The 18,486-nt window shown below is 37.0% G+C and overlaps 1 protein-coding gene across 1 annotated transcript in view; it reads left to right on the top strand.

The window, feature by feature from the left end:
- porb (P450 (cytochrome) oxidoreductase b) overlaps positions 1 to 18,486 on the top strand; it is a 56,595-nt gene that overhangs the window by 20,971 nt on the left and 17,138 nt on the right. Inside the window, exons 4-12 of the mRNA XM_081369882.1 lie at positions 1,441 to 1,569; positions 1,723 to 1,872; positions 2,824 to 2,948; positions 5,999 to 6,088; positions 6,341 to 6,439; positions 9,737 to 9,853; positions 13,254 to 13,372; positions 13,471 to 13,652; positions 15,032 to 15,181. Of these exons, the coding sequence (XP_081226008.1) occupies positions 1,441 to 1,569; positions 1,723 to 1,872; positions 2,824 to 2,948; positions 5,999 to 6,088; positions 6,341 to 6,439; positions 9,737 to 9,853; positions 13,254 to 13,372; positions 13,471 to 13,652; positions 15,032 to 15,181 (1,161 nt within the window). The remainder of the gene's footprint in view (positions 1 to 1,440; positions 1,570 to 1,722; positions 1,873 to 2,823; positions 2,949 to 5,998; positions 6,089 to 6,340; positions 6,440 to 9,736; positions 9,854 to 13,253; positions 13,373 to 13,470; positions 13,653 to 15,031; positions 15,182 to 18,486) is intronic.

Below are 18,486 nucleotides of genomic sequence, written 5' to 3'. Positions count from 1 at the left end.
CTTATTTCCTCATGGGACCTCTCTGTAGTCTACAGAAAGCTCCTTTTGAGCCCCTGGAGTCAGTTGATCTTTTCTGTCAGCTAAACGTGCCTTCAGTTCGGTCCGGCACACTCTCACGTGATCATGAGACCCCGACCAGGCTATGTGCTCAAAGTTCCCACTACCCCTTTTAGGGATCAAATGGTGAACTTGCAAGCGGTGCCTCGAGAAGAGGCCCATCGTTGCTGTGTCCGGCTTTTGCCTTTTGCTCTGACTGCACGAGAGCATCAGAAGCGCTGAGCGGCTCTTTCTCTGTATTGGGGGACAGCAGAAAGGAAAGGCTGTTTCCAAACATAGTTTGGCCCTCTGGATTGTGGATGTCATTGCCTTGGCGTACCAGGCACAGGGTGTGCCGTGCCCTTCTGGAATATGAGCACACAATGTTGCTAACAGACATTTGCAGAGCAGCAGGCTGGGCAACACCTAATACCTCTGTGAGATTTTACAATCTCTGGGTTGAGCCAGTTTGCCGTGTGTTGTCAGGTATGAGCAGGTAAACTGTAGGCAACTGGCCTGCCGAACCGCTTGCACTCAACATCTTCCCCCTCCCTGAGATGAGAACCGGCAAACCCTGGACATGCTATACTCTTCAGCACCCTGTGGCGGTACCAGGCCCAGTACTCGTGAACAATGTTCCCTCTAAGCTGTGCAAAGGACAGATGCGAAATGTGTGGGGAAATCCATTTGATTGTGGTTTAAATGAGAAGTAATTACTCTGGTCAACCGCTATAGAGTTAGTGTCGCTATAGAGTTAGAACCGGTGAATGCGGTTTACAGGTTTCATAAAAAGAGACAGGTGTAAAAAGAGACAGGTGTAGCGTGCAAACTCAAAATACATCAGTTACAAAGCTCAGTTAAAATATGTGTGTGTGTGTGTGTGTGTGTGTGTGTGTGTGTGTGTGTGTGTGTGTGTAGTTTTCAGGGGTGTTTATAACTATAAAAAGGTTCACCTCCGCCCACTTTGGGCTTCAAAAATGCTCTTCAGAAACCTACAGGTGACGTGATGGACACTACGTCCATATTTCTTTTTACAGTCTATGGTCTGGACGCAACAGCAGATATGGAACATTTACTATTAAAGTCCAAAAATATCAGATGTGCAATCTCAAAAAACATAACAATATGGAAGAAAATCTTGCATATTATGGGGAGGGAAGAAAACGAACAGGCCCCGATGAAGAGCTAACCTGATAATGTTTTTGAATCGAACTGATTATTGGCTCGTCCTCTGAGGGTTAGTCTGTTTAGTTTCTCAAAATATGCTGACTTTGCAGGATGTTAAAATAACCCTTTTTATAGTCAATGAAGTGCAAATTATGTTACAAGAACATAATATTTTCTTTGGGGAATCTTTTGGGATAGTCATTGAAATACATAATGACTTTTAATATGACCTTCTAGGGCAGGAACATTGTCGTGTTTTACGGCTCACAGACGGGCACAGCTGAAGAGTTTTCCAATAGACTTGCAAAAGATGCTCATCGCTATGGCATGAAGGGGATGGCAGCGGACCCAGAGGAATATGAAATGGTAATGCATATGATGTCTCTGTCAGTGCTAGATTTATTCATTGCACTTCACAAACATTATTTCATCTGTGGGATGAAAATTGTCTTTATCTTTAACAAGCTCTTTTTTCCCCCTTCCCCAATTGTGTTTGTGTACACACACTTTTATTCCCAGGGTGAGCTCTCTCGTCTGGCTGAGATTGAGAACTCTTTAGCGATCTTCTGCATGGCCACATATGGAGAGGGCGACCCCACTGATAATGCTCAAGACTTCTATGATTGGCTACAGGAGGGCGATGCTGACCTCCATGGAGTTAAATACACAGTGAGTTCCTCATCACATCAATAGATTTTAGGAACAAAAACTCTGACTTCCTCCTGTCAGGATCAGTTTATCAGTTGAAAGCTCTGAGCTTTTTAGCTTAAACGGTTGTCAAAGCACTTTGTTATACACAAGCTTTTTAGACTTCAACAAACAACTCCAAAAACACTGTGTTTCCACTACTTTGGGTACTTTTCAAAAAATGCTTATTTGAACAAACATGACCCATGACACAGTGCAGCAGAGCAGAAGTGATTCTGGGGAATATGATGTGTCATACTTCTACAAGCCAGTGTCTCAGACGGCTTACTTCATGAATACTACACAGAAGTTGTGCAAAGTTCAGTGACTCAACATAATCACTGGTTTAAAAAAACCCTGAGAAAATATATTTGCCCACAGATTTAGCAGAAGTACAAACTACAAATATGACTGTGTAACTTCTGCATAAGTGGATTTAAAGGAATAGGTCACCCAAAATGACATTAATGTTATTAAATCACAAAAAAAGATTTCGATCTGCGGAAAAATACACTGCAAATGAAATCACATGCGTTTTTGACTATTAACTATTTTTTTGTTTTTGGAAATAGTCAAAAACGCATGTGATTTCATTTGCAGTGTATTTTTCCGCAGATCGAAATCTTTTTTTGTGATTTAATAACATTAATGTCATTTTGGGTGACCTATTCCTTTAAATCCACTTATGCAGAAGTTACACAGTCATATTTGTAGTTTGTACTTCTGCTAAATCTGTGGGCAAATATATTTTATTTGCGGTGTGTGGTTTCAATTAAAAAGGTTTTGGACCATTACATTACACTTGTATTAAGCGCTGGCTACTTGTGATGTTAATACCAGGTGTAAATGGAGTCATGAATGTAATGAATATACAGTATAGAACAATTAATATTTATCTATCTGTATAAATCATTTCTAAAACTTACTTTTAAGGTGTTTGCACTGGGCAATAAGACATATGAGCACTATAACGCCACGGGAAAGTATGTGGACAAGAGGCTAGCGGAGCTGGGAGCGCAGAGGATCTTTGACCTGGGAATGGGAGACGATGATGGAAAGTGAGTCACTCATTTAAACACTTCTGTCTGATTATAATGCTCACTTTGAAAATGTGCCCGACCAAGATCAATGTGAGAAATCAATAAGACTCCAAAAGTGGATAGTATGAAAGTATTTCTACCCTGTTACTGTACTTTTCATGTGTTTTTACATCATCAGAGTATTTTCAATTTAGGAAATGTTTTACTTCTCTACATCATAAAAGAAAAAAAATCTTCCATCTTTTCCCACTACATTTAATGCCAAACACAACATTCTTTGTTATTTCGAAGTTCAGAAATAACTAATAGTGATAATAGTATGATTATGAGTGCAGGGGAACCATGATCTATCCTGATCACAGATTTGCAGCAACACCAAACTCTTTAAAGGGTTAGTTCACCCAAAAATGTAAATTCTGTCAGTAACTACTCACCGACATGTTGTTCCAACCCCGTAAGACCTTCGTTCATCTTCAGAACACAAATTAAGATATTTTTGAAGAAATCTGAGAGCTGGATCACTCCTCCATAGGCTGCTAGGTAATCGATATCTGCCATCCCAGAAAAGTTAGTAAAGACATTGTTAAAATAGTCCAAGTGACTACAGTGGCTCAACGTTAAGTTTATCAAGCGACGAGAATACTTTTTGTGTGCAAAAAAAAACTAAAATAACGACTTTATTCAAGTATTCATTTTCTTCTGTGTGGGACTCTGGCGTGAGTTCACAAGAGCCATGACGCATGCGCGAGAACTATGGAGCCTATGGAGGAGTGATCCAGCTCTCAGATTTCATCAAAAATATCTTAATTTGTGTTCCTAAGATGACTGAAAGTCTTACGGGGTTGGAACAACATGAGGGTGAGTAATTACTGACAGAATTGACATTTTTGGGTGAACTAACCCTTTAATCTACTAGAAATAATAATTTCCGAATAATAAAGAATAAATCGAATATAAAATTGTATTTGTCAGGTAAAAATGTATCATGCCAATTACACAATTAAACAAGCATGAGCATAATAGTACCCTTTTAAATGGTTCATTTTAGGGTGGCAAAAAAAGGCTTAACAACTTTTAAAAGGGAGGAGAGCATGCTTCCCGTTTCATTTCTTAAAAACCATGACTTAAATTATGCAAGTTAAAAGAAGGTACATTTAAATGTGGCTCCACGTGGCAACCTGATCCATGTAGACACGTGCCAAAATCGTGCCTACATGATTTGTACCATGTGTTTTTTTTTTTTTGTTTTTTTTTTTGCACTGAATCATGGGCTGCCAAGAGCATAAAACCATAGAAATTCAAGAGATAATTAGAAACCAAACATTAACACTAGAAAGATGTGCCTGATGAGTTTTTCATGTCATCTCATTTCAAATAAATGATTATTGAGGTAAAGAACAAATGAATGTGTGGATGCCCTTGTTGCAAACCTGACAGAAAGTTTCCCTGAGAAGTTATCCTGTGCATGTAAGCACTTATAAAGTGGTACAGGTGTGACATCAGAATCCGAAAGACTAATTCACAGCTGGTTCCTTCGAGATTTTCCAATGGGCTTTTTCAATTTATGAGTAAAATAAGGTCTGTGGTAAACACAACTTAACGATACTTAGTAAAGTAAATTACACAAACCCATATTGAAGACAGAAATTTTGTATGTTTTTAATAAGTAATTAGATTACACAGTTTGGGGTGTGGATGTGTGCAGTGTACGTTGTAGAACAAAATGTCAAAGTAACGTCAAGTTATATTTACCACACAGACCTTATTTCACTCATAAATTGAAAAACTCGAAGGAACCAGCTGTGAATTAGTCTTCCAGGTTCTGATGTCATACCAGTACCACTCTATTATCCACACAATTATAAGTGAATGAGACTCATTGTTGTTCATATGATAAACAATTGTGGTACCGTCTTGGGTAAGTTCCTGATATATAAGTTCCTATATATATATATACACTACCGTTCAAAAGTTTGGGGTCAGTAAGATTTTTTAATGTTTTTAAAAGAAGTCTCTTCTGCTCACCAAGGCTGCATTTATTTGATAAAAAAAAAAATAGTAATATTGTGAAATATTATGACAATTTAAAATGACTGTTTTCTATTTTAATATATTTTAAACTGTAATTTATTCCTGTGATCAAAGCTGAATTTCCAGCATCATTACTCCAGTCTTCAGTGGCACATGATCCTTCAGAAATCATTCTGATATGATGATTTGATGCTCAAGAAACATTCATTATTATTATCAATGTTGAAAATTGTGTACAATTTTTTTTTTTTTATTATTATTCTTTGATGAATAGAAAGTTCAAAAGAACAGCATTTATTTAAAATAGAATATTTTCTAACATTATAAATGTCTTTAATGTAACTTTTGATCAGTTTAACTCATCCTTGATGAATAAAAGTATTGATTTATTTTATTTCTTTCCCCAAAAAATAAAATTAAAATTCTTATTGACCCCAAACTTTTGAACGGTAGTGTTTAATGTTACAAAAGCTTTAGATTTCAGATAAATGCTGTTCTTTTGAACTTTCTATTCATCATAGCATCATGAAATAAAAATGTAAATAACTGTTTCAACATTGATAATAATCATAAATGTTTCTTGATCATCAAATCATCATATTAGCATGATTTCTGAAGGATCATGTGACACTGAAGACTGGAGTAATGATGATGAAAATTCAGCTTTGATCACAGGAATAAATTACACTTTACTGTATATTCACATAGAAAACAGCTGATTTACACTGAAATAATATTTCACAATATTACTGTTTTTGTTTGTATTTTTAATCAAATAAATGCAGCCTTGGTGAGCAGAAGATACTTCTTTTAAAAACATCTTACTGACCCCAAACTTTTGAATGGTAGTGTGTGTATATATATATATATATATATATATATATATATATATATATATATATATATATATATATATAAAATAATATAATAACATCTGGGTCCTGAAGCAAATCCATAGAACAGCAGATTATAAAAAATTATAAAAAGTTCATAATGCAGCATAATAATGCATGTTTTTGTCATTGATTCTCTCTCAGTCTTGAGGAGGATTTTGTGTCGTGGAGAGAGCAGTTCTGGCCAGCTGTTTGTGAACACTTTGGAGTTGAAGCAACTGGTGAAGAATCCAGGTCTGAAACCTCAATGATCTTTCCATCTCTTCAGGAGCTTTTGCTCGTTTTTCCTTTTTTGTTAGCGGGTCACAGTGACCTGAGCTCAACATGCCCTTCTCTGCCTAATTAACAGGCCTTTTCAGACTAGAAAACACTGCTCCATAGACAAACTAAAGAATAGCTTGTCACAAAACTCTTGGCTTTGTGAAGTAACAGTTGCTGGGTTATACGCTGTCTCAAACACACACACCCACCCTCTGTCTCTCTCAGCATCCGCCAGTATGAGCTGAAGGTACACAGCGATCTGAACATGAATAAGATCTACACTGGAGAGCTGGGACGCCTCAAGAGCTTTGAGAACCAGAAGCCGTGAGTAAAGCACTACTTTCTCATCCATCAGTCAGACAGAAGCTTTATCTTAGGCCACTCCCTCATGTTAAATATCTCTCTCACGTAACCTTGACGACAGAATACACACTCCTGCTGTGCTTAATTTGATCAGATGAAGACATAATATTTGATACTTTAGAATTAAAATTGACTTTATTTGCATATAATATAGACTGTAATACAGTTTGAAAACCTTTTTTATTAATTAAAGGACGATATTTTCCCCTTGTAATGGATTTTTTTCAGGGACATGTCTCTAATGGCTTTTATTATGACATGTAGGGTTGTGCCGATAGACGATAGTATCGTGTATCAACGATAGTGAGAGATATCGCTGCTGGCAGATGCCTTTGACGATATCAATACGATAATTAGCTCGTTTTCACATTAATGTATTAAATCATTATTATTATTATGAAGCTAGTATTGTTATTAAATAAATTATGAACTACAATTAATTTGCCTTGCCTAAATTCATAACAACATCACCACATAACCACACTTGCGACATCACCGGCGCGCGTATGAGATCCATTCACAAATTGTCAAGAGTGCTTGCTTTAACAGACGCATCATTCTTATACAGAGCCAAGATGAAGACAGCATCGTTGTTCGTCAGTATTTTGTTTCCATAGCACATTAACAAAACATTTAATGACACTAATAACACTAAAAACAATACAATTACAAAATATTAATGATAAAAATAATATCACTAAAATTATATAGGCCTAATAAAAGTCTTTAGTTCACAAACGCAGCACAACTCTGCCATCTGTGAAAATCAAAAGCAACTTCAAACACTTGTTTAACAAGTAGCCTAATATTCTTCTAATTGTTTCACTGTCAATAATGTAAGTCCACAAGAGAAATATTAAGCCAGTAAATTGATAGTTGCTATACCGTTATATCCACCGTCGTCTCTGAGAGAACGCGCCGTTAATGCAGTGAAAGCTCAGTCCGTTTCTGCTTTCATTTTCAGGGAATGAGCGCGTTTACATGCACGTTATTAACTCGATTATGCTGAATAAACTGACAATGCATGTCATGTAAACACATTAACCCGTTTTCCTTTATCGGAGTCAAGTCATAAGTTTAAGTATAACCGATCGACTTTTAGATTTTTGCCTTTGATTTCTCCCGGCATTTAAAACACATTAACCCGCGTTCTTTGGGCTTATTGAAGTGCGATGTGTGAAGTGCATGCACTGGTAGGAGGACATATATCACAAACTCCGACTCTTTCTTGACCTAAGAAATTATTAAAACGTGTTCCCATCTCGTGCAGAGGTACAGTCAAAATGCTTCATCTGTAACGGCATTAGAGGATAATGTGTGTCCGTAAATTTCCCGCTGACATGTTGAAACAGATACAAGAATGATTAGGATCTTTTTTTACCTCACTATACCGGAAATAACCTGAATTAGCCTATTAATAAACACTCCACCTTTGCTAGCAAAATAGAAAACAATTCTCATATATAAAACAAACTAATAAAACAAGCAAATTAACGAGTAAATAAGCAAGTTAATAATCAAATAAGTAAGCCCCGCTCCCCTCACGATAATATCGTGTATCGCCGATCTCACAGGCTGACGATAGGACGATATACAAATGGAGCATATCGCCCAACACTAATGACATGTTTACTTTGCATCCAAAAACCGCTGAATCAATCCATCAAAGTAAATTTGTGTTCTTCAATTATGGCTGTTAAAGGTCAAATTCAATCACTTGCGTCTCAGCAGGGATGTTGTAATGAAGAGGCTGCGGCATTGAGATCCATGTGCTGTATATTTATTATCAGCAGTAAACGTAGAACAAACAGGCTGTGGTCAAACACCAGCAAAAGAGATATCCAAGGCTGAACACAAACGTAGTCAAAAGGCAGGCAGAGTTACGAGTATCCAGGCAAACAAAGCACAGTCGCAAAGGGTCGATACGGCGAGAACCGTCCAGGGTCAATAACGAGGAAACAATGGAAACAGGGAAAACATTCAGAAATGTCAGCCAGGGCAGAACAAGACTTCAATTTTTTCAAAGTCCAATGATGGAATGGAGAGAGACTGAATAAATAGTCCAAATAATGAGCAGCAGGTGTGCAGAATATCAGTACCAGGCACGGGATCATGGGAAATGGAGTTTAAATGGATAATGTCAATATTCGGGAGACGGAGCCCTCTGTTGGCGAGTAGGAGGGACCACAGAGGCTTAATTCGTGACAGATGTGATTCTTCCGGATTAATCTGGAATTACAGTTATTTCGGCCAAAAATCCTGCCCCACGTGATCACGCAGATCAGTATTGAAAAAGGAGGTCAGGAATATTGGATATTTGTTATAAAATTGAAATTTCGATTTGTCTTATTGATTCCTTTGTAAGCATTTCAATATGATTTTTTAAACCATTCAAATCTGTTTTCTGACAGCAGCCTAATATTCCTGCTGCCGTCTCTATAATAACACTAACCAAACAAACAATATAAAGAGAAAACTAACTCGTTCTTGACTGAATAACTTTTCTAACTATATTTGTAATGTATATTTTATTAATAAAGTGCAGTGTTATTTGATTAGTTTCTGAACCTGAATACCTGGAAATCTTAAAACACTGTTTATTTCAATAGTATACTTGTTCAGTTGTATTTATGTTGTGATTGCTAATTTTTTATTTGTACTTTTTTTAATTACTGAGTATTTACTTGTCTTTAATAATACTTGAGATGTATATTAGTTAGGCTAGTTGTTTTTGCTATGGTATTTTTAATCCACAGGCAAAAGGTCCTTGTGTTAGTGTATTTTACCTTATGATTTTTGTTCATGATATTCAGACTTTAAAGTAGTCTACACGTCAATCACCTGCATGGAAGATTGCTCAGTACTTTGAACAATGGTCTCATACGCTAGAGTAGGGTCTTCACGCCGGGTCTTAAAGAAATGTCCTGCTTTTTTTCACTCGCACAATCACATCTCTGCTGAGACGGTGAATACAGATGTGTAATTGCTGCAGGCTACTGTAGTGTCTGCACTAACTCATAACTAGATATGAAATATTTTGATTGTTATAATATGATAATATAATATTATTAATAAGAAAACTATAGATCAGGGGGAAACTAATGCACAAAAAGTGACATTTTTGCCACCTCATTTTTAAATGTCTGAGGACAATTTGTGTCACTTGTGGTGCCATTTCTGCTCTGTGCCCTGTTTGATTTCTGATCTTCTAAAGTGTGATTGGTGTACTGTCTGTTATTTCATTGTGTGTTCTCACAGGCCTTTCGATTCGAAGAACCCTTTCCTGGCACCAGTCACTGTGAACCGCAAGCTCAACAAGGGCGGCGAGAGACATCTGATGCACCTGGAGCTGGACATCACAGGCTCTAAAATCAGGTACTGTGTGTGATCCTACAGGATGTCCTATTCTAAAACAGCAGGAACAGAGCCTAACCTTTAAACATTATGAACCAAACAACAGCAGTGCATGGGCCGAAGAGGGCCACAGATCTAATATGCAATAAAGAGGAGGAAATACAAAACGAGTCGTTTTGGGAGCTTGGTCTCAATAAAAGCCATTTTTTTAACTTAGTTTTGAGTTATGAAACTTAAATTGTTTTCATAGCACAATCACCTCTTATGTGTCAAAAGATGAGGGAAAATTTGATTTCTCAGTTTATCACCTATTTAATACTAGTAATAATTAACTGTCCTGCATTATTGTGTGTGTGTGTATGTGTAATATAATATACATTATAATGCATTTATTACAGAGAATAAAGGCATAGTTGCTTTTCCGTCCATTCTTCTTTGAATGACATTTTTCATCATTGACTTCTATACTCCAATGTTTCATCGCATTTATGATCAGATCGATGTATCTGTGCTCTTATTTGAATGAAATATTTCATATGGCGATGAAATGGAGTATGAAATGGAGTATGCACACTTAAATGAGTCCAATGGATGGAAATCAATTGTAAGGCATTCCCTCTCTTGAATAATGTGTATCATCATAATCATATAATCAATAACACACTTTGTACCAGTTTAACACTAACATCTCATTCTGTGAGCCTCTAAAAATGTAAATACATTTTTTTTGTAAATTTGGAGTGCTGTCAGTACAGAGAACAACGACAAAAATCGGTGTTGCCTACACCGTGTTATCCTCTTTTTAAAATTTGCACCCTGTTGACTTCAATGGGGCAAGTTTTAAACCTGCTTTTAGCCTCTTAAAGGTACCGTATGTAGGATTGTGGCCAAAACTGGTACTGCAATCACTTTAAAAATACTGTAGAGCCGTGTATCCCCTCCCCCTCCCCCCTGACTCGAGGTTGCCAGATAAGCTGCAGGATTCAGCAGAAACGTATATGCTGCTTCAATGAGCTTCCAATGGCAAGTGATGACGAGACGTACACAGTAAGTTTTTTTTTTCTGTTAATTGTGTTTATGCTTTATGAGAGATATTTTGATGAGTAATTACTTATTTAAAAAATGTACTAATTGTTGAGGTGCTGGGGCCATAATAGCTGAAGAGATAAGCGTTTTTGATTTGATATTTAAATTGATTTGATTTCTTTATTTTGAACATATAAATACAATTACAATTCAAAAAAAATCTGAGAAAAAAAAAAAGGATAATAGTAAAAGAAAACAAAAAAAAACATATAGACTTAAACAACAAAATAATACTTCCTTATTTTTCAATACGAAAAAAAAAAACCTCGATTTACAAGTGCTAAAGTTTTTGTCATATTATAGGCTAAAAACAGAATAAACATTTGCCACAGAAATTATAACACGGGACAAATTCAATATCACCAATGGCTATCACAGGGTTGTTTTCAGTCCCATCAGAAAATATTGTTAGAGTAACTAAATTACATTAGCAATGGTCATACAGGTCAACTTGCAGCATGTGTAACTTAGTCCACGATATACGTGAAGAACGAATGACGAATAATTTTTTCTGAGGTAAAGTTAGGCTTGTCTCAATTACGTTTCAAATTGCCATAATGGGCGTGCTAATGTTGTTTTTATCAGCGTCTCAGCATAATGACAGAGAAACGGGCTCCTATAATGCATTGCAAATGCATACGTCCATGTGAGCTAACGTTACGTTGCTTGAACACGCATAACTTTGTTCGACTGTCATGAATATATGAAATGTCCATTGACATCCAGTACAAGTTAGCCAAGCATAGATGAATCTTACCTGTCTAGGAGAAAATTAGCAACGTTGCGTCTGTGTTCAAATTCTTCTCCGTTTTCAGCCGCCTCCATCTTTCAAAAGCATCTCCTATACAAATTCTGGTTTTATTTCGGACTTTGTCACAACGAATTTCTGAATTATAACGAGGTCTTTTTGATTTAGTAACGTTAGACATTTTTATCCGACTAGAGTTAGGGTAGGTTAGGTTAGAGCAAAGCTGGCAACCCGGATCCCGAAACACTACTGACTTCGTGATTGGTCGATAGGTGGAGGGAGGCGCTCAGGCCAAAACACAAAATGACAACATCAACATCAGTTGAGGGCTGCAAGTCCACTTTTTAAATGACAATATCCTAGCCATACTACTGTTGTCAGTGATATAAGTATTTGAAATGAACATGATTTCTTAATGTCTAGTGACACATCAGGGCAATTTTATGATTAATTGAAATAGATTTCTTACATACAGCTCCTTTAACATCCTTGATGTGTCATTACAAGTGCACAGGTCACGTGAGTGATTCCTTCGGGGTGAACGCGGGTTAATCTGACTGCAGTAGATGTGAAAGATATGAATAAAAATGATGTTTATTCAGCCAGCGCACATACCTGTATTTTCTTCCTGTTTTCGGTCAAAGTCCACAGTAATCGATTGTCGAGTTCACGCGCATAGGTTTAGTACCTATGATCACGCACGTGAACTCGACAATCGACTACTGTGGCCTTCGACCGAAAACAGGAAGAAAATACAGGTATGTGCGCTGGCTGAATAAACATCATTTTTATTCATATCTTTCACATCTACTGCAGTCAGATTAACCCGTGTTCACTCTGAAGGAATCACTCACATTAGCTGTGCACTTGTAATGACACATCAAGGATGTTAAGAGGCTAAAAGCAGGTTTAAAACTTGCCCCATTGAAGTCAACAGCGTGCAAATTTTAATAAGAGGATAACACGGTGTAGGCAACACCGATTTTTGTCGTTGTTCTCTGTACTGACAGCACTCCAAATGTACAAAAAAATGAGCTCAATGTTAAAATTGACCGGAGTTCTCCTTTAATAGTCCAAATCATTTGTGATATCGTTGTTCTCAATAATGTGGGTTAATATCGAAAAAAAAAGTGTGGTTTCATGACCCTTTAAATGTGTAACCATGAATAGGTAAGCGGGTAGTTGACTTTAAATACTTTTGTGACGTTGACATGGTGATTTAACAAATCCATCAACTGTCCAAGTATTTATAATATATAATTATAAATGTGGTTATAAATAGATTTGATGCATTACAACGTGATAACATTTATAATGCATTATAAATAAATTATAAGTAATCAAATGGTGTATAAATAAAATGTATTCACCATAAATGGACCTTTGGTGTCATTTCTTTGAAAAGATAGTACAGAAAGTGCATTCGCTTGATAATCAGTGTGTACGAGGGTAACTAGCTTTCAAAATGTTAAATACAAATTATTCTTTTGTATTTCATTTTTAAATGGAGCCTTTTTATTAATGGCAAAATGAGTTTCAGTTAGCTTTAAACTGCTTACTGTTTGCTCCTTTAAAATGTTTGTGTAGATATGAATCAGGAGACCATGTTGCTGTGTATCCCATCAATGACACAGCCATAGTGAACAGGATTGGTGATATCCTTGGTGTGGACCTTGACACTGTTATCTCCCTCAACAACCTTGATGGTATGGCATTAACCTTTAAAAGTTCAACTTGAACACTTCGTTCATGTCTGTCCAGTTGTCAACATAGCTGAAATATATGTGTGTGTATTTCTTTTCAGAGGAGTCCAATAAGAAGCACCCCTTCCCCTGCCCCACCACGTACCGCACCGCCCTGACTCACTATCTGGACATCACCAATACTCCACGCACAAACGTGCTTTATGAACTGGCACAATACGCTACTGACCCCAAAGATCAGGAGAACATGCGGAAAATGGCCTCCTCCTCACCCGAGGGCAAAGTAAGCATCGCTGTCACTAGAGCCAAAGTCACACCTTCAGCTAAATCAAATAAAATGCCTTACAGTTCACCAGACAATAAACATTTCACTCGCTTGCAAGCCATACTATAAATTGCACTCAGTTTTATGTCAGTCATTTAGGAACATATTGTGGTAAAATGACAATAGTAGAGCTGTAGTGTTACCAATAACAGTTCAGCTTTAGCAAAAGTGGTGCAAGCTTCACTAGCCATGTTTCCATCCACCTATTTTTATGCACATTTTGATATTGCATAAAAACACAGCTGAATGAAAGCTTCAAATGCGGATAAATTCTAACAATTAATAATTTCCCAGTAAGAAGAAATGCGCATAAACTACGATGGATTTACCAAATAAATTTCTCTATGCGTAACAAAGACTTTTGGTCCCACTTTATATTAAGTGGCTTTAACTACTATGTACTAACATTGAAATTAATAATCAGATACAATGGACTTATTGTGTACATGCATGTTTTTTACAATGCACTTATATTTTAAAAATACCTGCATGTAATTACAGCTGTAATTAATTTATGTAACTGCATTTGTAACTACACTGTTGACCCTTCCACCTTAACCCACCCTTAAACCACACCTGACCCTAACCTTACCCGTGTCACACCTCAATAGCAGCAATGTGTTTTACAATGCAACATGAATACAATAAGTACATTGTACTTATTTTTAGATGTAAGTACATAATACTTAAAGCCACTTAATATAAAGTGGGACCAGACTTTTTGTTGAGGACGTGATTGAATAACTCATGGGGGCATATTATGTAAGGGATAAATGTAGAGCGAGGCGGTTGTTATAGCGAATACAACCCCGACAGGCTGATCAGGATCCCGACGCGAAGCGAAGCTTGAATCCTGAAGGGGTTGTATTCGCTATAACAACCGCCTCGCTCTACATTATCCCGCTTATTACATGGCTACCCACCAAATAAATCAATAATTTGACACAAAATATTGATTTAAAAAGGAGTTTATTGATTTAAAAACGATTGTATTGCTTCCGCTAAAGAAAATAGTCCGTTCCGTCTCTACGGTTAGAATCCTGCGTCCATAGCAACGCTCTGTTTTTCATGGCAACGGTGTGTTATACTTAGCAGCGTCTGTTATCAAGAAACACACCGCATTCTACATTAGAATTCAACCAAGCCATGTAATAAATATAATGTTGTTTCATTATATATAATATGGTGATTCATTAAGTGATAGATTGTTGTTTTTTCAGCGTACCGAAGACGCGTACTGTGTCTTGTTGGAGGCAAATGCAGGGTGGGCTAGATTGTAATTATGCTGTTGTGCAATAGCTAACAGTATTTGTGATGTTGTCGTTGTGATATTGCAGGCTTTGTACCAGAGCTGGGTGCTGGACTCAAGTAGGAATATTTTGGCTATTCTTGAGGACTTGCCATCGTTGCGCCCTCCCATTGACCACCTCTGTGAGCTTCTGCCGCGACTGCAGGCCCGCTACTATTCCATCTCATCATCTTCTAAGGTCAGATATTTCTACTTAATGTTAAAGATGGAATGTGTGACCTTTTGTATATGTGTTTGCGTTAACATTTCTTCAAATGGTAATATTTACTTATGGGTTGCATTTCACTTGTTGAGCTGCTTTGATGATTCCAGCAAAGACTGAAAAAAAAAAAAAAAAAAGCTCTATATAAATTGCTTTGCTCTTACTCGCAGATGAATCTGATGGTTTGAGGCATACTGGTATAAAATTCAATAAAAACTGGAAAAAAAATTCAACTTTTGACTGGTGGGTATATTAAAGGGGACCCATTATGCCCTTGATGTTTTTTGGGCTGTACTTGAATAGGATCTCCTGCTTGAATGTCCAGACACATTATATTTATCATATTCTCCATTGTTGCAGCTCCTCTCTTCCCAGTCTGTCAGTAACGCTCTGTTTAGTTCCTGTCTCTATGAAGCCCCTCCTTCTGAAAAGCACACTGTGCTCTGATTGGTCGGCTGGAGCAGTGTGTTGTGATTGGTCGAGCGCTTCGAGCATGTTTGGGAAATGTCCCGCCCCTTACCATAATCACCAGTTTCAACACACTACTAACTAAACCAGGCCCCGCCCCTTTATCCTGCGTATGAATTATTTAAATAAGGAATATTGTGACGTGTTTGTTCCCGGAAGAAACTCAAGACTACAATGGAGGCGTTTCAGGGAGTTCAGAAACACTGACACTGATATAGAGAATAACTCCCGCTGGAGGGACTTTGTGCTTTCAACTTTACAGAGCTTTTTCATGCTTAAAGAGCAACATTACTCACTAAAGAAAGATGAAAATGGAAAAAGGCATTTTATGATCCCTTTAAGCAGAATACCTTGCTCTAAGACTCTATGAATATCAAAATTACTACTTTTAAACATTAAACCAAGCTAGATGTTTTCTTAAATAAAAGTGAGTAGTGCTCACTTGTGTAAAATCCACCCCCACAATACTCGGGTTGTTTGCCAGAACTTAATGGTAATATTTGGGTTAATGGTATATCGTAACACCAGAGAAGACAACAGAAAGATTAGGGAACTCCCCTTTTTTTTTTTTACAGATAGGAAAACAGGAAATTGACGCTTATTCCTACCAATAGCATCTTTGTTGTCGTAATCTGCTTTGGATTCAACTTTCAGAATATAACATATATATATATATATATATATATATATATATATATATATATATATATATATATATATATATATATATATATATATATATATATATATGTATATATACAATTCTAAACAATCACTTCACAAATTATATTAATTTTATTTTGAGTGAATAAATAACAATATTTGGATGATTTTTGATTATTTAGCCATTTTTGTTGTTCTTGAGGTTCATTTAAGTAAATAATCATACATTTGCAAAGCATGATTATTTTCTACCCTCACTCTGACCCTCTGTCAGAAACGCTGGTGAAAGATTACATTTTTCTGGCGCCTTTACATTTATTCAGATAGTATAATCAGAGGCCAAGAGGTTATTGGTTCTGCATCTCTCTCCTTGTCACGTCACTGCTCACTCGGACTTCAGAACCGATAAGGGACATAAGTAAGGTAACATTAGCCCTGTTTACACCTGGTATTAAGATGCGTTTTGTTCGATCAGATTACAAGTGGACGATGCAGGTGTAAACGGGGTCTAAAACATTTTGAGCTTGTCCACTTTTGACCACTTCCAGAGGTTGTTGAAAACGCATTAGACCGGATTGCTTTCGTAGTCTAAACGCTCATGTGGTCGAATGTATTCTAACAGCCACTAAAGACCATCTTCTCTCCGCCTACTGACCTGATGTTTAAACATTATGAGAAGCGCTAGCCGGACTGGATTTAATCTTTGTCGTCTGAAGACCCAAGTTTGGTTTTAAGATGAAAAATGTACCAAGCACAATGTTCTCTCTCGCTTCGTCTGGTCTTCTGGCTTGTCAGAGGACTAAAACTGACAACCTAAAACTGATGTTCTCCGTATGTTTTTCCGTCATCTTCGTGAATCGCGCGTGTTCATATGTAAATTGCATAAGTGTGTTTCATCGATTAAATCGAAAGATTTGAAAAAAGCCATACATTTACCCGCACACAGACCCTCCCCTTGAAGAAATCAGGAAAGAAGTGGTTGAAAGTGGAAAAAGAGATGGATTAAAACTAGGGATGTTAACCGATGACCGTTTGACCGATGGTTGATCGTATCAACGTTAACCGATCAAAGCTGTCGGCAGTCGGTAAAAAAATAAAAAAGTGATCTCTAAATTAGGCTATTATAGACAGTGGACTAAACGCTACTACAGTTAGCCATCTCATTCCAAGATCTTTTTGTGTGAAGTGAACAAATCCCTCACACTCAATTTTTCATAACTCGCCTGTTTGTAGCCTAGGCCTACTTAATAAACCAATAAAAACATTTGGCGCGAGGTCACAGCGTTTGGGTTTGTGAAAAGTAAAGGCTAGGCTACAGGCTAAAACACTTGAGGTTAGAGCCAGGGCAGCACTAGCGGCGCCAGGATTTTGATTGTAGGTGGGCCTCCAGAAAACTTCCCAGCAAACACATTTATGTTGTGGCACGTTGCATTTCTGCTATGGCAACGTCGCTGTCTACATGCTCGCAAGACGCGACAGGGCTGTAGCAACGTTGTTGCGCTACATTCAGCAACTGAGAGACGACGTTTTGACAATATTTTTATATGCTGCTATATCCCCCATTTAGCATTTTGTTAGATAATTATATACTTTTTATCGTTTATTGTTTATCTATATTATTATTTAATGGGGCTATCAACACCTGCAAGTGTCCACTTTGAAGAGTAAAAATGACAGAAGGTTTCGATAATTCAACTATTAAAACTGCATCAAACTGCACTTCCAAAAGTAATACATTTTGGAAAAAAAAAAAAAAGAAATAAACGAATATACAAATTTATTTTAAGTATAATAAATAAAACATAAAAAGCAAAGGCAGATCAGAACATTTAATGAACAAAACCGGGTCTGTATGGCAGACAGTAGCCGAAAGCCGGACGATAGAGGAGCAAAGAAACGAATGAGACTAAATAGCGGAAAAATCTAATGAAAAACTAAACAGTGCAAGCGAGGCTAACGTTACATTAATCACATTAGAAATTAAAGTTGTAGGTTGTGTTTGATCGCTGAGGTAGGCTAAATTAAACGCAATACTCACATACAGATGGTGGACAACCAGAATGCCTATTACCGCCGCGCCAGCCGCCGCGGCGAAATCACCGCGGCAAAACTAAACCAGCCTTATTACAAAGTCGTTCCAGAAATGACCG

Source organism: Scardinius erythrophthalmus (assembly GCF_964197995.2).
Source record: "Scardinius erythrophthalmus genome assembly, chromosome: 7".
Taxonomy (NCBI): Eukaryota; Metazoa; Chordata; class Actinopteri; order Cypriniformes; family Leuciscidae; genus Scardinius; species Scardinius erythrophthalmus.
Note: the sequence above shows the minus strand (reverse complement) of the source record. Positions and strands in the feature narration are given on the sequence as shown.